Source organism: Peromyscus maniculatus, chromosome 4 (genome assembly GCF_049852395.1).
Source record: "Peromyscus maniculatus bairdii isolate BWxNUB_F1_BW_parent chromosome 4, HU_Pman_BW_mat_3.1, whole genome shotgun sequence".
Taxonomy (NCBI): Eukaryota; Metazoa; Chordata; class Mammalia; order Rodentia; family Cricetidae; genus Peromyscus; species Peromyscus maniculatus.
The window spans coordinates 42,811,541-42,833,020 of record NC_134855.1 but is presented as its reverse complement, the minus strand read 5'-3'; the positions used below and the strand labels follow the sequence as shown (position 1 = coordinate 42,833,020).

The 21,480-nt window shown below is 40.2% G+C and overlaps 1 protein-coding gene across 7 annotated transcripts in view; it reads left to right on the top strand.

The window, feature by feature from the left end:
- The window catches only part of Cobll1 (cordon-bleu WH2 repeat protein like 1), a 156,576-nt gene that overhangs the window by 119,500 nt on the left and 15,596 nt on the right, over positions 1-21,480 (top strand). For 5 of the 7 annotated variants that reach the window (XM_076569571.1, XM_076569577.1, XM_076569575.1 and 2 more), the window contains 4 exons: positions 14,954-15,113; positions 15,722-15,796; positions 16,867-16,989; positions 20,659-20,875. In XM_076569571.1, coding sequence (XP_076425686.1) covers positions 14,954-15,113; positions 15,722-15,796; positions 16,867-16,989; positions 20,659-20,875 — 575 coding nt within the window. The remainder of the gene's footprint in view (positions 1-14,953; positions 15,114-15,721; positions 15,797-16,866; positions 16,990-20,658; positions 20,876-21,480) is intronic. The other 2 variants (XM_076569576.1, XM_076569574.1) reach the window with 1 other exon arrangement.

Below are 21,480 nucleotides of genomic sequence, written 5' to 3'. Positions count from 1 at the left end.
GTGGCATGTGGAGGTTAGAGAACAATATGTGTGTGCATTCTGTCCTTCCAGCATTCCGTCAGCTCCAGGAACTGAACCTGGGTCATCAGGCTTGGTAGAAGGCCCCTACCACCTTACCAGCTAAACCACCTCACCAGAACACCTCAGTTAAAATAAAAAATATTTAATACTAAAGTTTCGCAGGATATATATTTTTGTGAGATCCATTTGTCTAAATGTATCTACACTTCCCTTGCTTTATTCAGGTGGCGCATAAGTGAGATTTAGGTAAACGTGATGGAACGTAACACCATCTATTTTATTGTTTATAGTCAGGTGGAATAATTTCAATGTCATTGAGAGTAAAATGTATTTTGAGTAACATAGACACTGAGTGGTGCGTGCTCCAGTATTGAAGTTGAAGGATTTTTACTCCCCCTGGATGGTTAGTAACTCAGACAGAGAAATGAATTCTTTAAAAACTTAGTATTTTCTTATCTAAGTTAATGCTGTGGCATGAAAATCTCATCGAACAAAACAGAAGGGTAATGGCTTCTCCCCCTGAGAGATTCATTTGCTGACACTACTTGCAGAGTATCCGTGCTGTAGTCAGATGGTGGTTCACAGAACAGGAGATCTTTGTGTTGGGTCATAACTGTGTGTGGGAGTACAATAGTTGGGTGAAAGACTCGGCTCAGATTCCAGAATGTCAAGGAGAAAGGCGTGCTGGGGCCTGAGCAGAACCGGACTGCAGCTGAGCAAGGAAGACAGGACAAGGCTGGTCCTTAAGACCTCCCTTGTTTATAGCCCCTTTCTACGTCTTTATAGGAACAATAGCCTTTTGAAGGTTATTTTGATTTTAATTACCTTAAAACTGAACTACAAGAATGGAAATTTTTATACACTTGTGTAGCTACCAGACTATTCTCTCTTTTATACAGAAGTTACCTCTACCAGCTGTCCTCACTCAAGACACCCCTGTAACTTTCTGTGTGGAGTCTGGATTGGCTGTCTGCCTCTTACAGGCCTGAGTTGCGCTGCCAGCAACCTCATGGAAAGCTGGTGCTTTTGATTCTCACCCTCCACTCTGACTACTTGGTACCCTGTGTTAAGTCTTCATGCAATTTTCTGATTATTTTGTCTTTTGATCTGGACATCTGGGTAGTTCTTTGATGTATTGTTCAACAGGAAACAGAATTATTTGTTTTTCCCGAGAGAAGCTGAAGAACCATTTTTTTGTTTATTCATTACCAAAACCCTTAATGATTAAGCTGGGGTGGTGTTTGTGTGGGTCTACTCATGGACACACAAGAACTCATGCCTTCTCAGGCATCTCAGCACTCACTATTTTAAATTTTATATGACAAATCACCCTTCATTTTGAACTCTTCCTTCATCTTGATAGTCTCCTTATAACTTAGGAGTTTCCTCCCCCCCCCCCTTTAAGTAATACTATTACTTTCTTTATCCATCACCCATTTTCTGTGCTGGCCAAACCTGAATCTATGGTCTTAAGTCCACTTTCTATACTCTTTAAGAAAGGATATTCATTTTGTTGTTGTTGTTGACTCTTTGATTGGATCTCAGGTATATTGGTTTGAATAATGCCCCTCGAAGAGTTGTATTCAGATCCTAATGTAACCAGGGTGCAGATTCTAAGGTTTAGAATCCATAAGTATTTTGTAGGCTCCTGGCTCCTCTCCTTGCCCTCACTGTTCTTGTTTATAAACCCACCCTGTGCTTTCCTACTGTTTCTCCTCATAGTGCCTTCTGGTAATAAGAATCCCACTTCTCTGGAAGCCTGATGCCATTTTGCTTGTCTACATATGGCCCTCTGACTCTCTTTCCTTAAGCCCTGATGCTTGTAAATATGACTTGACTTAGAAATAGAGGCTATGCATATGGATTTCAGTTTGGGGGTGCCACCATCTTGTTTTAAGGTGGGCCCGAATGCAAAGGCTAGGATCCTTATAAGATGATTCACACAGCATGGAGGCAGAAGAGAAGGCTGTGTGCAGCCCCAGGCCAAGCTGGGTGTTCTGCCGTACAGGAAGCCTGGAAGCCACCAGAGACTGCCGCGGCAAGGGTAGGGACCATGCCTCGCCACACGCTCTGATTTCAGACTGTTGGCCTTTGGAATCCTGTTTTAAGCCATTGTGAGTTTTTATAGCATTCCCAAGAAACCGTTGTGCCAACTTTGTAATTCCAATCTTCATATTCTTGCTGTTAAATTTGAATACATGAATGCTTATCATTGTATGGAAATCAGCACATCTAACATGCAGCTCTGTTTTTACCCTGTATTCAAAGTTCAGAATCATCTTGGTGTGTGTTTTATAGTTTTTATGTCTACTAGAGACCAGGATTTCATTTCTCTCCCATTCTTTTTGCTCATATCATTTCCAGAGAAATCCAGAGTAGATGCCAGAAGAGAATGTGCTTAACCTATCTTCATCTTGCTCTCTGTGTCCCACTGCCGCATTTATGTTTCTTATTTACCGTTTCCCAGGTTAGAAACTGTATAGACGATCAGTTTTTAGGTCTTAAGTTCATCTATTGACTGGTTACAATTTTCCTTTTTTTTTTTTTTTTTTTTTTTTTTTGAGATAGGGTTTCTCTGTGTAGTTTTGGTGCCTTTCCTGGAAGTCACTTTGTAGCCCAGGATGGCCTCGAACTCACAGAGATCCACCTGGCTCTACCTCCCGAGTGCTGGGATTAAAGGAGTGCACCACCACCGCCCAGCTACAGTTTTCCTTTTAAACCTCCGTTCCTTATGAATTTCAGGATACTCTGAACTCTAAGCAGGGTATTTGAGTCATTGTTGCTCCTGTGAAGTCTTGCTTCTCATCCTTTCAGAAGGGAATGATGCTGCCTGTCTTCTGTATTCTCACTTCTCCACAGAGTTGATTCCTGATGAAGAATGGTCTAAAGAGAATAATCATTGCTTTCTCTGAATTTGTCTTGTGGGTTTTAATTTGTGTGTGCCTATAGGTAGGATACTTATAATTAACTCTTGAGTTGATATTGTTTATATTCAAATATTCATGAAGTTCAGTGGAACATATCTGTTTATTAATGAATGTTACTTATTTTGTTGTTACTATTTTAAATTTTAAATAAAAACTATAAACTGTAATGAAATATTATATACATTTACTTGAACAATTTGGTTGAAATTTTAACAAATGTTATTTTTTAAGTCACTGAAAGTAATAGCAATGAAATATGAAAACATCACAGAAAGGAAAAAAAATATGTATGACCAAAGCTGCTATTGCTTGTGATGCAGCATAAACCACAAGGGTGTGCTGTTTAACAGAAGTACAGCATTCTAAATTTTCCATGTTTACCCCCAAAGCATCTTAAGAAAGAAAAAGAAAATGTTGAAATGGTTACATTACGTTATAAATTCTTAATTTTGTTTGGTAAAGTGACAGGAATGTAAAATAGAAAGATAGATATTAGTAATGCGTGAAAAATACTTATGACAAACAATGCTTTCATTTGCACCTTTTGGTTCATTTTGGCCCCCTTTTAAGTAGTCAGTGGACTGTCTAGTGGTCACCTTTGTTAGTCAATGCTTTCGCTAAATATATGTGTTTGAAAAAAAAGTATTAACCACATCTCTTCTACTGTTGGCTTTCCATGTTTAATAATTTGCCTCATTGTTACGGGACATTTCTCAGCACTGGCAAATTGAGGTACTTGGAGAGTGAGTCTGGAACGTAAACTGGAATTATTCACATAGCTGGCTGTTGATCTGCAATCTAATCTTGACAGCTGCTTGTGCTCTTCCCCAAAGTGCTCATTAAAGATCCAAGTTAACAAAGCCCTCGGTCCTGACCTTGGTGGAATTTCTTCTGCATTGAACATTCCAGCTAAAGAATAAGTCCTCCTGAAACTCCGTTGAAGTCAGTGCTAGAATGTCTTTTTTCATGTTCATAAATGTTTCTATCCACTTGGGCATGATTTTCAGCCCCATGTCACTTTCTCTATAAAGGTGAATATATTACATTCTATGAAAATGTTCATTTCCAAATGAATTTCCAATTGGAAATTTTCTAGCAGTTTTTCCTGGAACTTTCTGAATGTTTTGTTAAGCAGGGGTTTTTTTTTTTTCCCTAGTGATTTGAAATGCCATTCGTGTTATGAGGTATATGGTATTCAGCCTTTGTGGTTATATGTATGAACAGTAATACTGTATTCCTATATGAAATGTATATAACCATATACAGTCAGATTGCCAAACACAATGGCATTGACTTAAAGTAATACAGAATTTTGGAATTAAAGCTAAGTGGAGGAATCCGATTCCTACACCCCATTTACTGTCTGTTGGAAACACGTTTAACAAAACCAGTAGGCAGATGGTGCCTTGTCTCTTAGGCCAGTTAACCTCTTGGGCTTCTTTATGTTTCAAGTGGAGGTAGAGGGCTTGAAAAGAAATTGTTGGAAATCTTGACCCACAGAATTCACAAAACCTTTGGAGAACCTTTCACTTGTATATTTGGTGTAGCTTTCCTGCTTAGAATCCCAGGCATACAACAATGAACAGTTCTTTCCCTGACTGCTAGCATGGTGCTTGACCTCCTTGGGGATAGGGTTGTGGCTGAAAGCACAGTAAAGGGATGATCTCTACTGGGCATTTCATTTGGTCTCAATTTTCATGCTGCTACAGAAAACGTTCAAATATTGAGAAACTGAGACTTCTTGCCATCTAATATTATGCAAGTGAAATTTAATACCCAGAGTATTAGTTTTTAAATAGCTGGCTAAATTTTTTTAGGAATGCTTCACATTCCTCTTTTACCCAGTTTTATCTTTTCTCCACATAGTGTGGTTTAAAAGCAGATGCTGTACTAATGAAGTAAGTAAACATCTGTTTTTATTTTACTTGGTGAATTTTAATTCTAGTTATTTTATGCAGAGTAATTAAGGTTGTATTCCCCTGTGTGATAGATGAGGTATTTGTACTCATTAAGTAATATTCCTCTTCCTGCCTTTCTTTTCTGTCCAGGTTATCATGTAACACTTTGCTTTCCCCTCCACTCGCCTCTTGTATTTATTGTATGGAAAGTGGACCCCCACACATAGTTCTGCAGTTGCCTAGGAACAGTGGTTACCATGGCATTTGCAGCTTGATCTACGGAGTACATCTGGCTACACTTCCAAAACTATGAGTGGGTTAATTCATCTGAAAAATGTACCATCGCAGTATAATACTTAATCTTTGCCGGGTATAATGCACATTATTTCTTTGTAACTTTCCTAAGATTTATTCACAAATCAGCCACGAAAAGTAAAGCTACAGTGCTTGCTTATGGATTTATTTTTAATAGTCCAGGCGAAGTTCTACATTGACCATTTGTAGACGGAATACATAGTTCTCTTGGCTGTCAATGAGAAGACAACTTCTCTTAAGCTTCACACTAAGGTCACAGCAGAATGCTGAAGTCAGGGGTGCTGAGGGTTTGCTTAGCTGCCCTCCTAGAGTGGTGCAAGAGTAGACTTCCTCCAGTGAGCAGCATGCATCAGCAGAAGGCAGGGCAGATAAACGTACCCGTGGGTATAAGTTTATAGGGAGGGCACATGGGTAGAGCTTGCTCTACAGCTTTGGCTTCCTGTCTGGGCTGAATTGAAATGTCCCCCAGTGCATTACTTTGGTTGGTGCTTCTGTCTGGCATAGGTTCTAAGCTCGGCTCATCTGTAGTGTTTTGTCTTCTCCTCACATGTCCCTAGAATCACGTCTGCCCAGTGTGTTGGGGTTACAGGCAAGCGTGGTAACCACCCTTTCTCCCCCTTGACTTTGAGTCCTCGGCTCTACTCTCTTCTTGTTCATAGATGTCCTGCTGAGCTCGGCTCTCATCGTTTGGCTTAAAAATGCTAAAACCCAGGATTGTCGCTCATCAGCCTTGATTCCATAAATACATTTCAGTGAATGAGGAGTGAGCAGGACTGACGAGAACACTGATTTGTCCAAAGAAGGGGAACGTGAAAGTCTGTCAAGGCCACAACGGAGGCCTTCAAATTTGTCATTTTTTTTTTCTTTGCACAGGAAAGGGCCAGTGTGGATGTAAATGGGAGGCTACTAAACCTCGGCACGTCCTGTGTCATCTTGGTCTCTCCTCGTTGTTCTGTCTTGTTCTTTACCCCTGTCATTTCATTTCCACCTACTTTTCATCTTCCCTGAACTTCTCCATTGCCGAGCTTTCTCCTCTAAGGAATAAGATTTTGTAACTAAATTTCCCAGAATCGTTGACTTCTTGTGTTGCAGAATTCTGTTAAGTCTGGCTTTTACCTGATGAAAGTGCCCTGTGGTGTGGACCTTTGGTCAGTCATAACCAGGTTATAATGCCTACTCCTATTGGAAGGTTTCTGTTACCCAAGTGACATGTAAGGCTTAATACCTGGCATCTCTCTGCAGTGACTGTAACCCAAGGATCCAGTTTTACCTCGCATTACCACAAAGAAATGGAGGGCTTCCAGTGTGAGAAAGATGTGTTCACTTACTGAACTTAGTGACTAGAGGAATCAAATGTCGTTATTAACTAATAATGAATTTTATACTGGATATGGTTAATACAAATCTTGTGACCAACTCAGCCACTTGGAATTCCCTGGAGGGCCTTAACTTTAATTAGGAACAAAAAGCCCCAAGCTGTTGGTGGTGATGCCACTTGGAACACCCGCTGGTTGGTCCAGCTCTTATCTCGTTGGCTGCTGTCATAGTACTTTCCTCCGAAGGTTGATAGGAGTGGCGTTAAAGTTGGCAGGGCCGATGGCTGCTCACGGTGTGGGATGAAGGGCTGCAGACCCTAGACCAAATGTCTCCTGTGTCCTCCTGCTCCGCACAGGTGGCTGATACTTGATCTGTCACTTCTGTTTCCCCACACCTTCCGTTTGACAGCATAATCTGAGTGGATCCTGACAAGGTATGGCTTCCCGTGCTATCAGTGAGGACTCCGAATATGGGCCTAAATAGAGAGTATGAAAATAGAGCATATAACGTTCTAGGTGCTTCTGTTTCCCAGGGAAGAAATGAATAGAGAGCAGAGATTTTGGGTCTTTGGAAGAAGCATTTCCATATTTCATCCAGAAATAGCAGTTTATTTTTAATCTGCTTCAATGACAAATAAACAAGTAGCATTTATATTTCCAGTCAGTGTAAGGCCAATTCTGATTATACAGGTGTAAAAATTACACACGAGAAAATAAATAGTAAAACCTCAAAGGGATGACCAGTGTTTGTTAGAATTAACAGCAACTTTTCTTTTCTTTATCCCACCTCCATTTAGGCATTGTTTACATTTCACATGCAGTTTACTGATTTCACTGTTATAGGAGAAAAAGTTGCTTACAGAGCTTACGTACTTTGCAAATTCAATACCTTGTATTTCTATATTCCATTAATTATGGCATAATAATTATCTTTAAATAATTGGCATTTAAACCCAACTTGTATGTCTTAAGTTGTAAAATTATTTTAGGGATCTTCCACCAAGAGTTTAAAACTCAACCCTCAATCATATATGAAGTTGAGACATTGGGACATATCCATGGTATATTTGGATAAGCCTAATGTCAATCATAAGATATTTAATACATTTTATGCTGTTGAATAGGTTAGCTGAGGATAATATGAATCTGTCCTATTAAAGGGAAATGCATTTAAGACTAAAGATCTTTTCAAATTATTTTTTAAGTTCCCCCTAAACCCACCACTCCCCAAACATGAAAATATTCTTAAGAGCAGATATAATCCAAGATCTCATAGTAGGATAGCAGTATCACTGGAGTCGGGGCTGCTCTGTTTCTGTTCAGCAAGTCGTTTTCTCCTTGTATTCATGATTCATGCAGGATACACTTCACTGCCCCATGTTATGATGTGCCTGTGATCAATGTGTAAGCCAATAGTGTTTCCAGCGCTAGTCCTCAGCGAAGCTGGGGAGCTCTGCTGAGTTCTGCCTTCTGTTAGACTTCATTCCATCCGAGTGAGTGGATTCTAATCCCGATGTGGATGCAGGTGGACTATCTGCCATGGTTTTCCAGCTGACCTTACCACTTTCTTTCATCTGCGTGTTCTATTTTTCCTTGTAATATTTCCCTTTTCACAGGTCATAAAGTTTGGAGGTGTGTGCTGCTGTTTCAGGTGCAGGATTGCTAATAGCACCCAACCTTATCAGTGGCTTTAACTAGAACAAATAATTGAGTAGCTAATGATTATCCAAGGCAGGTTCTCCTTGGGAGTTAGAAAACCTGTTTTTTCATTTTGCAAACCTTTCAGACTTAAAAATAACTTAGCCCTTCTTTTAAAAGTTCAATCCCAATTTGAAGGAAATGAATTTTGATGGCAAAACTGAAGAGTTGTAAGTAGTTAATTCTAATTAAACATGCTTATCTTATATGTATATCGTATAGCATACATTTATCTACTCATTGCCAAGATTTAACAAACTAGTGTTAAATCGTAACTGTTACGAAAGTCTCTCATGTATGACAGCAGAGATTTTTCAGGCAGTGGGTCTGGTATGTGCAGTGAGCTAAACCTGGGTGCAGAACATAAGCCCTGTTGGGTTTTAGAGTTGATCCTAAGACAGATTCCAGTAGAAGTCCACTTCCACTCTCACTAAAGATAGATGATTTTAAATGCCCCCATTTTATATCCATAACTCTCTTCCTTGCCTCAGTGGTAGTAGTATAAAGTCTTATTTATAAAGTAACATTCACAGCCTAAACATAGACAAATGTAGTAGTGCCCGCTAATATCAATGTAGCATGTACTGTGTGCTAGGCATTACTCTTCCTGTACACACATGATGCCATTTGGGTAAACCAGTCCCTTTTGGACATAGGTACTTTTTATGGTTAATGTGGTTACTTTCCATACGTGAGAGGGCTGGAGTTTTCAAGGCAGTGAACAGCATGTTTCCCTGGTTGAGCCCGTAATACTGACTTCAAATCCTATGTGTTAGTAACTATTAGAGTCTGTCATCTTCCGAATTGAGAGCACTCTGTACGCCTCTTTTCAATTAGATAAGTTCACATTTAACAATACTGAAAATACAGTGGCTGGTCACCTTGGAAGCTTATAATATGCTTTTCTTAAGTAATTGTAGTAGTTTTCAAGTTTGCTTCCAGGGTTTGATATTCTTGATTTCGGAGCTTCTCCAGTCTTGTGTCATATAGTTGACATAAATATTTAATAGTTTTTTGTTTTTGTTTTTGTTTTTTTTTGGCTACAAATTAGTCAGATACTGAAGTCTTCTAATTTGCATGTCCCCTTTCTGTGAAAACTTGGAGCAAAAGATACATTCAGTAGATGAAAGACTTCTTTTCATCAGGGTCCTAGGGTTTTCACCATGCCTTATGAAAAGTAGTGCTTTAGGTAACATAAAAGATTTTCAGATATGATGCTATGACCTTAGCTTTCTTTGGCTGTATCCTGACTGATTGTAGTTCTTTGCTGAGAAGGCTCTTTATGGCAACCAGTCACCTCTTGTCTCCCTGTCTTACAAGACAGTAAAATATACAAATCTACTTTCTTGAAGGCTTAACATTAATCTCATTCATATGTCAAAATGAAATATGTCTTCCTGTCATCAACTTATTGCTGATCATCTAAAGTCACAATTCTTACTTGTTCAAAATTCCTACATTTGGGCCATTTGCACCAATTCTCACATTTGCATTTTTTTTTTTTAATCAATAAAGTTAGTGAGTTTTCACCACACTTACCACATAGTCTGTGGTTATGATAGGCCTTCAGGTCTAGCCTTTGTGACTTAGTAATAATCACATTCTCCCCTAACGTCCACTTTCTTAGCACCCTTGATCCAAACTGCATCTTTAGAAATTTGTGTTTCTTTCCACTTTCTGTTCAGGCTAACGGGGTGGCTTTCACAGGATAAGGTTATAAAACACTTTAGGATGTCCGTGTTTTCCCCTTTCAACTGGCTTCATAAATCGTACTGAAAAAATTTAAACCACTTATAAAACTGCAGTCTCATTTTGATGTGTTTTAAATTCCCTACCCCTAGAAATATAAATATCATGTCCAAAAAATACTAGCTTGCTTTTAAGATCTCCAGACTGATAAATGAATCTGTGCGTATTCTGTCTTTAAGTTACAGATAGGTTCGTATAAATTTGTGAGCCTGTGTAGAAAAATTCCTCCCTTTTTTATTTCTGTCTTCAGTTTTATTAGACTCCTCTGCCTCACATTTAAGAGCGCTGACTCTAACCACATGCTTTTGCCTGAGAAAATTCCTGTCATGACTGCTTTTATCAGGTGATAAAAGGGACCCCCTCAGTGACAGTGATGGGGCATGGCAGCCTGGAGGTGAAAGAGTTTTATTATACAACCCTGGAAGCAATCAGTCAGAACTCTAGGAGCCTGGAACCAGAAGGCAAGCCGCAGTTTCTCTTGCTTCCTGCTTCTCACAGTTACTTATTGATTACCTACTGTATTCTCATCGATGAACCCGGACTGCGGTGGAAATGGTGTGTCACGGGCTTTATCAAAAGAAGTAAAGTCATCAAGAAATGACTTCTAATTCTCTCAGCTTAGGGGTAAATATTTTAAAAAGGGATATGTCAGGTTGTTTAGAATTTGAGGCTTCCCTGATAATGTCTGTTTTGGGTATCTTTTCCTATATAATGTGGTGTGTATATCTGCATCAAATTGCATGTGAATTTTCATGATTTGCCCATGTTCACTTACCAGTTCTTCATTTTTCCTTCCAAATGTCATATGCCACGGTTTAGTTCTTGAAGTATTTTTAAACACTACAGCCAAAGTCCTTTAAAATGCTCACATGGGCCGGGCGGTGGTGGCGCACGCCTTTAATCCCAGCACTCGGGAGGCAGAGCCAGGTGGATCTCTGTGAGTTCGAGGCCAGCCTGGGCTACCAAGTGAGTTCCAGGAAAGGCGCAAAGCTACACAGAGAAACCCTGTCTCGAAAAACCAAAAAAAAAAAAAAAAAAAAAAAAAAAATGCTCACATGGATGTATTTATTATACACAATAATGGCCCTAGTAGTAGTGGTGCATAGGTATCTGTAGAGGCCAGGAGTGGGCATCTCATTCCCTGGAGCTGAGGTTACCGATAGCAGTGAGCTACCAGACGCAGGGACTGGGAACCAAACTCCAGTCCTCTGCAAGAGCAGCACAATGCTCTTAACTGATGAGCCATCTTTCTGAACCCCTAGTAGTTTTTCCATAATCCTCTTCTGTGATGGATCAGTTTTGTTTGTTTTTTATTATGACGGTCTTTGTTGTGCCTTGAACAGCCCGGTGACTTGTTGCAGGCTCTGCCTCCTGGCCAGCATGGACAACACTGCCTGCCAACCTCCCCTTGGCAGACCTGAGGAGAATTTATTACTTTCCTAAGATAATAAATGAAAGTTTCAGAATACAGAGGCATCGGGAGGAGCTTTTTTAACTTTATATTCCACTGACAGTGGTATTTAAACACTACCAGGTCCTGTGATTCATTCTCAGCTCTTTGTCACAGAAGGTCCTTGAATTATGTCATAAGTTCATTAAGGATGCACTTGCATGCCCTACCAAGGGGGTCTGATTGCAATATTTAATTGGAATTGACGTTATTGACTTTGACACCAAATGTGGACTGGGGTGCACGTTGTAGCTCATGCCTTGTCTGGTGATGGAGAGGTCTCAAGACTCTTGGAGGAAGGAGAGGAGTAGTGTTTGGTAAGGGCTGGCTTAGGTTTGGCTGTAGGTATTTTACCAAGTGGTATGGAAGTTTAGTTATTGGCTGCCTCAGAGGTCATAGTGGTGCTACACAGTCCTGGCCCCTTTGTAAAAGGAGTGGGTAGAGAGATTTGTGTAGCCAAGTGCCTGCTGCTGTAGAGCTCACTTTTCTGTCCCCATGAGATGTCTTTAGAGCCTGATGCAGATGCTAAATCTAACCTTTTTATTTTCTTGCCTGGTGTTGGGAGGCTCCTTTGGAAAAAAAAAATTAAAAATTCTGAAAGAGTAAATTTGTTAAATTTTTCTTGATTAATAGCAAGGTACAAGGATTGAAATTTTCCTATGAATTTGTTTACTACCTTTTAGTGTACTTAATTATCCTGTAAGATTAGATTGACCCAAGATAATGCATGCATTCCTAGTTCAAGTTCACCTCAGCTTCTTACTTATAATAACTACAAAACTTCAATGATCCAGACATTGGTGTTGAAATACAGTAGTGGGCATAATTGGGGGGAAAAAGTCCCTGCCCTTTTAGTCTGTCAGAGGGGGGAATTGACATTGAACAATTCAGCCAGCTCTGTAGTATGCTGGAAAACTATTCAATGCTGGTCTACAGGCATCAAGCTGGGAAGCAGGTGCGAGCTGTTGGGAGTTGGAGATTCACTGGGGAGGTGCTATTTGAGAAATAACCATCAGAGAATGAGGGATATGATACTGTGTTGTCAGAAGAGAGAGTTCTAGGCCCAGAGAACAGCAAAGGTAACCACTCTGAGATTGGGAAAGCAAGAAGACAGTGTGGCAAGGACCGTATGGCTGATGTGAGTCAACCATCCCTGGAGAAGGAGAGCTCTTGGAGCCATATCATCACTTAGAATTTTTTTCACTGGGCCAAATGAAAAGTCATCAATGGACTTTGAGTAAAGGGGCTTACTGTGGTGTGCATCCTAACAAGGCGTTGATGTGTTAAGAAAGGTTAGTAGGGAAGTGATGTAGAATTAAGTCAATTTAGAAGGTTTTCAGTGATTCAGAGGGGGACAGAAGTCATCTGGGTGCTGGATGTTAAGGAGAGAGCCAACAGACCAGAGGCAGTGTGGATGGAGCGAGCAGATGAGGCAGTTGGAAGATGGGAGCAGGGCTTTCTCTTTGCTGATACTTCCAGGACTATGAAGAAAACAGCTTTGCTGCTGACGGAGAAGTGGTGATTATCAAGAGCTCAGGTGCAGACATGCTAACATCAAGTATCCTTATCACATATAGGGGAGAAAGGACAGGGGTCTAGGATGGAGTCAGGAGTTTGGGATATTATATAAGGAATACTTAAAATCAAGAAAATCACGGGATTGCCAGGAGAGTGAATGTAGACACTAAAAAACGAATTATATACTGTGGGGGAGTCCCAGAGATGTTCTTCAAGACATGAACAGTAATGAACAGCAAAATGGAGTAGCTGGAGTGTGGTGCCACAGGAGTAAGGAAAGGTTTGAATAGCAGTGCTCAGCTATGCTTAGTGCTGCACAGGTCAGTGACTATTATTTATGATCAGGTTTGTTGACTTATTATTTTTAGCAAAAGTATTAATGGAACAAAGGTTTGGAAAAATTTCGTTGGAAGGACTTGAGTACAAAATAGGATATTTAGAACTATTTATACAACTCTGTGAAACAGTGTTCCTGTAAGGGCAGAAGTTAAGATAAGATGGTAAGGCCGTTGACCAGGAGGCATCAGCCAGCCTGCTGAGAAATGCTTGTCTTGAAGTCTGCAGTCACCTGCCATGGGGCCACAGGGGATGCTCGTGCACAGTGACCTCTAAGGACTTGCCTCTCATCTGTCTGTCTGTCTGTCTATCGATCGATCGATCGATCGTTCGATCCAGCGATCAATAGATATCATATGTTGCAAGTTGCCTTCTGACCTCCACATGTACAATGTAGCACAAATCTGAGTAACACAGGCACATATGTACATACACATACACACACACATACACTAAGAAATGTAAAAAAAATTAAAGAGCTGATTCAGTCTATGTTTTTGGTACAAATATATATGTTAACCTGTAAAAAAAAATCTACACGTGACATGGAAGTGAAAAGGAGAATGGGGAAGAAGGACGTGTGTGTGTGCGCGCACGCGTGCATGCATGCATGCATGTATGTATATATGTATATGTGTGTTATTTACATTTTTAAAGCACCAGTTAGATACTTTATTTTTTTTTGTGGTTTTCAGCATTTTATTTTTAATTTTACTAGGTGCAGTTGTGACACTCTTGAGTAAAGTGTGCATTACTTGATTCTCCTCTCCGTATGCTGTACTCTTGGCTCCTTTGCTTTCCTGATGGCTTCCTTCCCGTTCTCCTTCCCGCTGCACTGTCACACGGAGATGTTTTTTTTTTTTACATGTTTTTCATGTATAACGTCATACCGAAAAACATAGATTGAGTCAGCTCGTCAATACTTTTTACATTTGTGTATGTGTGTGTGCACGTGCTGCACACACCTGCACTCCCCTGTTCATGTATGTGGGGAGGCCAGAGGTTAGTGTTAGAGGTCTTCCTCTTTTGTGCTCTGTTTTTGATACAGGGTCTCTCACTGAATCCTGAGCTCACCAGTTGGTTTGACTGGCTGCCCAGGGGGACTGTGATCCACTGGTTTCCTCTGCCCCCTCCAGACACTGGGGTTACAGATACGGGACACCATGGGGTTACAGAGGCGGAACACCATGGGGAATGTGGGACACCATGGGGTTACAGATGTGGGACATCATGGGGGGAGGATGTGGGACACGGCATTACAGATGCAGGACACCATGGGGTTACAGATGTGGGACACCATGTGTGAGTTTTAAGTTGATGCTAGGGATTCAAACTCAATACCTCATGCTTGTGCAGCAACACTACCCACTGACCCGTCTTCCCAGCCCCTTCCATACTGTTCTTTGCATCTAATAATTTCTCCAGAACTTTCCTCAAAAGTTAGCTTTTAATTGTGCCAGTTTGAAGTCTTGTACACTGGAGACTGTGTGTCAACCCCATCATAGGCTAATTTTTTTTTTAAAGAAGGGCCATTTGTTTCTGTTTTTTTATGTGTCCATCTCCTTGTCTACCATCTGTACATGGCAGATGCTCCGTAAATATTTTCGAGTGAATGGCTATTGTGGTTTGTTTTATTTGACGTGTTTGCTATGGAGATCAGGGCCATCCTGAAGTTTGTGATTGATTTCTACATGTAGGATTCTTTGGCCATCTTGTTTTCTGCAGAGTTCCACTGACGGGGTCATGGTAAGGACAGGGTCACTGCAGCTCAGTAGCTCGGCAGTAGGAACTTTGTCTCTGAAAAGAACGAAGCGAAAAGCACCCGCGCCACCTTCGAAAACACCCCTGCAGCAGAATGATGAGAACAGCGCTGCGTCTGATAATGGTATTCTCTTGTGAACAGTTGGTTGGCTTTGGCTTTGGGTTTTAATACAGTCAGTAAAAGCAGTGTGAGTCCTAACTTTTGTTTTTCTCCTTTTAGACAGGCTTTCACTATATATCCTTGGCTGGCCTAGAACTCCCTAATCAGACCAGGCCAGCCTCAGACTCACAGAGATCTGTGTGCTTCTGTCCCTGAGTGCTGGCATTTGAGATGTATGTGCACTTGGCTCATGCACTCGCTCACACGCACTCTCTCTCTCTCAAATATATATAATGTGTATATATGCATATATAAAAATTGTATTAATATATGTATAGATAACGACACTAGGCTTTTAAAATAACCTGATTATTATTGCTTAACTGCTTTTGAAGAGTCTTCAATGAAATATGACAAAATTATACCACTTCATTATTGTAATGAGCGTGTGGACAGTGTGCAGCTTTACTCAGAAGATACTGTGATTCCGGGTTTGGCTATATAGAAATGGGGATGGAGGGTGAATGTAGTCACTTCACAGCTGGTAACTTAAATCTCATCCTTCCTGGATTAAGTAAAAGTCATTAAGTCATCGGAGTGTGACTTTTTATCGGTGTTCTTACATCTTTCAGCCCTGCCTTCAGAAGATGGAATTTCTCCAGACAGCGCTTTGGAAGCAAACTCTCCTGAGGGCCTGTCCAGCCCAGGTATGCCCGCCCCCCAATCACTGCACACTGCAGCTGTGAAGGAAAGAAATGTCTTGACGGTTGAGAAGTGAATCGAACTGGAATTCCAGCTCCTCGTACCGAGAGAGATTTGAATTCTTTGGTGTCCTTTCCCCACAGTGTGCTATGAAACAAATCCTTTGTTTCCTCCCTCTAAGGATTAGATGCCAGGTTTAGAAATTGGCAGAGATGAACATTTCAGTTCTGGAGCTGGACCCTGAGTGCTCTCTATTTTCTCTCTTGTTTTTCCTTATTCCTTATCTAGTGGACAGTTAACAGCCTCCTTCTAGGTAGGGATACACCACAGTGGGAAGATTCTTCTATGTTTCAAAGGCTTCACGTTAAATACAGTCTCTTTCAGCAGCTGCTTCCAATATGAATTCAGCATTCTAACGATGAATTTTGTTCACATGCAAATACCTTGCACAACATAGCTCACACTATGGATTCTGAAGTTAAAAAAATAATAAAAGAGTTCGATCTGTTTTTAATATTTCAGTACTAACTACCTAGTCGCTTTTGAAGGAGAAATATGAGCTGGGTGTAGTGGTGCATATCCATAATTTCAGCACTTGGGAGGCTGAGACAGGAGGCTCCATAGTACCAGGCTAACCTTCAAGAAGGAAAAAAATATGTTAAAAATGTCTTAGTCTTAGTACATTAGCATGGAGGTGACTAAAGGTATGACTTTAGGAATTTGGGATTTTAAGTCATAAAAGTATCTCCTGTTTATGATTTAAGATAAGTAGTAGTGCTTTTTTTTTCTTAGAACAGTCTCAAGAGCACCATCTCATTCCACACAGGAAATTTATCAGATACTGTTGTCAATATAAAATATATAGTGGAATTAGAAGATTTTTGAAGTTTAGGAAAGATGGGACATGCTACTCAGACCTTGTCCCATATCTGAGTCTCGCTTTACCTTTCCAGAGCTATTCCGTGGGCCAATGGGAGCTAACAGCACTGACTTCCCACTGCATCTTGATGTCTGCTTGCTTTGTGTTAACTCTCTTGTCTAAGTGCCATTTCCACAGACTCTGCTTCTTTGGCAGCCGGCTCCCCTGGCCCCGGGTTCCTAAGCCAGGAACGGCGCGCTGTGCCCATGCCGGAGGATGAACTCTCGCTCTCTGAGGGCCCTGGGACTCCAGAGGCGGCTGTAGCAGCGTCCTTGACATGTAGGTGCTCAGGCCTTAACTGGCTGTGGCTTTGGAATACGCAGAGGAAGATACCATTGAGTGTAGCTCAGATGACTTTTGACAGTCTCTAAAGTGTTTTATAAGTAAATAAGCGTCTCTCCCTTTCTCCCAGTTTGAAATGTGTGGTTTTCCTTAACCATCTAAATAAGCAGGGCAAAGAGGAGGGGAGTCACTCAGTGGCCCTGAGGATCACTTTCACTTGTGTTTGGTTTCCTAACTATTCTGAAGGGCTGCTTGAACTTTATCATTTTCAATGACCATATAAGAGACTATTTCCAAGTATTCTTTATTGAGCTGTCTCTTTGTTAGCTATGTGGCTTATTTTCTCTAATGTTATTCTCAGATGCCTTTTCTCTTTTGGAAGTAGGATTATTTTGTGATTAAGATAGCACAATGTTATAATTATATAAAACTTGAATCTCCTCATGAATTGACTCATTTTTTTTAATGACTCAAAAAAGCCCTTTATCATTTCAACTTAGCTGCCTAAAATTAGTATGCTGTCACGTGCTCCTTGTGAGAATGCAAACTTGTCCGAGGACTTTGTCAAACAGTTTGAGAATTTTTGGGGGGGTGGTCTTCATGCTAAGGGGGCAGGGATCTCCTACTGTGCCATCGTTTAGCTCTTGGCAGGGTATTTAAAGTGAAATGTACACACTCATCTCTCATATGACTCAACAAGCATTGCCCATGGGCATTTTTCAAGAAAAATGAAAGTCCAAATACATACGAAGCCTGCGGTGTTACAGATTCCATCATGGCAATTGCCTCAAAGGGGGAAAATACCCAAATATTTCTAAACTGTAAAATAGTTAAGTTTTAACTCGTCCATACAATGCAGTGCTGACTAGAAAGAGAAGTGTGTTTAGGACTGATTTAACAGAGCTATATTTTACCAAAGGCACAGTATCTATCAAGCAATTTTTCCATTTTGATGAGAACCAGGAAAAAACATGGTATCTAAAGACATATTTAGATGTTAAGTTTAATAGCTTTACAATTCAAATGCAGTGGACACATTCTTTGAAGTATTAGTTGTGTTTCATTTTTATGTTTCAAATTTATTTAAATTCAAATTTCTTAAAATTTTTTGTTAAGTAATCACATTTTTATACAGGAAATAATCAGTAGTACTAACCACTAGTGCTTTTTTCTTTCTTTCTTCCTTTCTTTCTTTCTTCCTTTCTTTCTCTTTTTCTTTCTTCCTTCCTTCCTTCCTTCCTTCCTTCCTTCCTTCCTTCCTTCCTTCCTTCCTTCCTTTCTTTCTTTCTTTCTTTCTCTCTCTCTCTTTCTTTCTCTTTTTTCCTTCCTTCCTTCCTTCCTTCCTTCCTTCCTTCCTTCCTTCCTTCCTTCCTTCCTTCCTTCCTTCCTTCCTTCCTTTCTTCTTTCTTTCTTTCGAGACAAGGTCTGTAGGTCGAGCTGGCCTGGAACTTACTTCTGACCAGGCTGGCCAGAAGCGCATAGAGATCCACCTGCCTCTGCCTCCTGAATGCTGGGATTAAAGGCGTGTGCAGCATGCCTGGCATTGATTTTGTTTTGTTCTGAGGTTTTCATTGTGTGTTATTTTTTGTTTTGTTTTGTTTGAAAAAGGTCTTGCTGTGTTGCTCACGTTAGCCTAAAATTCTTAGGAGACATCATTCTCCTGCATCAGCCTTCCCAGGTGCTAGTGTTGTACAAAATCATGACCCACCCACTCAGTGTTTCTTTTTCCTTTCCTTCCCTTCATTTCTTCTTTTTCTTTCTTCCTTCCTACCTTTTTTTTTTTTTTTTTTTTTTTTTTTTAGAGACATATATAGAGAGCCTCTATATAGATGTGGCTGTCTTGGACTCATAGACCAGGCTGGTCTTGAACTCATAGAGCCTTGCCTGTCCCCTTAAGTGCTAGGATTAAAGGTGTATGGCACCACTCCCGGCTCATATTTTTCAAAGATCAGAAGTTAACACACTTTTCCTGTCTAAAACTAAAATTAAACCTGTTATAGTTTATGGATGGTCTGACACTGTAGCAGTGGTTTGTGACCTTACTGCCCTCTCCCCAGGTACAATTAGACTTCGTTCAGAGGCTGTGAAGTCAGTGGAAATGTTGAATTTGTTTAAGCAAAAGTCCTGAGCCTCGTGGATAGTTCAACTTTCACAGTTAACGTTGGTGAGCACTTAGCTGCTGGAATGTCCCCTGTTTTACCCTGCTGCCATTGGTTGTTGGTAGTAAGAAATGATAGCAAGACATTCTTGTAGAATGAAACATTATCCAAAACTGTTCAAAAGATATGTATGCACACACATTCATACCAATATGGGATAAGAATTAACTATAGTAAGTGGGTGGGTGGGTGGGTGGGTGGGGCACTGTTTAAAACATGGAGTATAACATACTCCATTTTAAATGAACAAAAAGAGAAAAGGCTGTGAACATGGATACATGCTTGTGTGTATATGTTACACTTTCTGGAACACAAGAAAAAGTGTCAGAGAAAGTCGCTTCAGCTAGGCATGGATTGCACCTCTATTTCCCAGCACTCAGGGTTACAAGAATTTGAGGCCAGCCTGGGAAACACAAGACTCTACCTTAACAACAAAGGGAAAATTAAATGAAACAAACAAACACACACAAAATAGCAACAAAAACTGCTGCCTCAGATTTGTAATTCTAGCTACTCAGGAAGTTGAGGCAGGAGGATTGCATGTCTAAGCCTCCCTGGGCTACAGAGAATATTCAAGGCAAATCTGGGAAATTTACTGGGAAAAATATAAAACTGCTGCAAACATAGTTCAGTATGTAGTAAAGTCAAGGGTTAGTATATCATATCTAAGAAGAGAAAAAAAATCTTGAGTGAGAATAAAAATTAATTTGCAGTGTGTAATCTTTGTTTTCCTTTATTAAAAAAAATTACATTAAGCAGTTAGATAAGTTGGCTCTTAATATAGGTTGCACCTTAGAAACACCTAAAGAATCTTCACAGTTCTTGGCCCCATACCATAGGATTCTAATTTAGTAGCAGAATGTATGTGAGCATCCATATTTCCAAAGGAGAACCAGGTATTCTCAGTTGCAGTCAATGCTGTACCTACTGAGACAGTCTACGGGCATGTTAGTAGACAGTACAAGAATCTCATGTTCTATTAATTTGAATTTTAACTTGGTAATTTGTTTAATTCACATTATTATTACATGACTCTAAAGTTACCCAATCAAAGGTATTCATTCCTAAATGCAATTATATGACATTTATAAGATTAACCTGTGACTAAAGCCCAGAGTGGTAGAACATGGTTCTAGAATAATATGAATGTGAGATGATCTGCTTGATGACGATTTACCATTAGAAAAAGCATTTCACTATTAATTTGGAACCACATTTTAAGATGCTAACTAGCCGGGCGGTGGTGGTGCACGCCTTTAATCCCAGCACTCGGGAGGCAGAGCCAGGCAGATCTCTGTGAGTTCGAGGCCAACCTGGGATAAAGAGTGAGTTCCAGGCAGGCACCAAAACTACACAGAGAAACCCTGTCTTGAAAAACCAAAAGATGCTAACTAATTATTATTATTATAAAAAAAACAAAACCAAAAACAAAACAACCTTCTTGCTAGATGGCTTAGGATGAACAGGGCCAATTAACATTTAGAATTGTGTCTGTGTTTCTTTGTAGCTGGTGTAAGCTCTGATTACAGTCTTGAAGAGATAGACGAAAAGGAAGAGCTGGGCGAGTCATCTAAAGATCAGGCAGAAGGCAGGTCTGTGAAGTCACCTGACCTCCCTTCGGTATTGATGGAGAATGATCCTGACTCAGCCCTCGGCCTCAGTGATGGAGAGGCCTCTCCAAGCTCCAAGGGAAAAAGCCAAGAAGGCAGAAACACAGAGGGACAGTAAGTAGTAGTTTCTAGGCCATAAGTGGTGGTGGTGGTTTGTTTGGTTAATGCTGTTGTTTTTAGAGAAAACCAATACTGTAAACTTAGCTGTAGTCGGCCATTTTGCTTAGATCCTAACTCTCATACTGTCCTTGTAAAATGGTTATTAATAAAGTGGCAAGCTACATATAATTGTGTTCAAATGAAGCCTAGTTCAAGAGTTGTAGCATCCTGATGTCAGATAGCCATCAAATACAGTTTATTTATGTGACTCAAAAATAAAAGTTTCCGTTTGTTCATACATTTTTGTCTATTATCTGTTTGACCCAAATAAATCATTGAGTTTTCACTTCGTAACAAATGCATCTGAGGATTTTCACTACCTGGACTGTGAAAATGCTCTGGAAATTGGAAGTAAATTAAGCCACCAGCATTGTTTACAGTCAAGTCTGAGGTGGAAGCAGCACTGTCCATCTGATGCAGGAATTGTTAACTCCTCTAGTCTACTAATACTATGTTTGGAATGCAATACTGTGACTAAAGATGAAACCAAACAAGCAAAATAAGCTTTCTTCATTAGAGGCTTACCTAATTTGCATGGGATTGTCTCCAAATTAAACTCT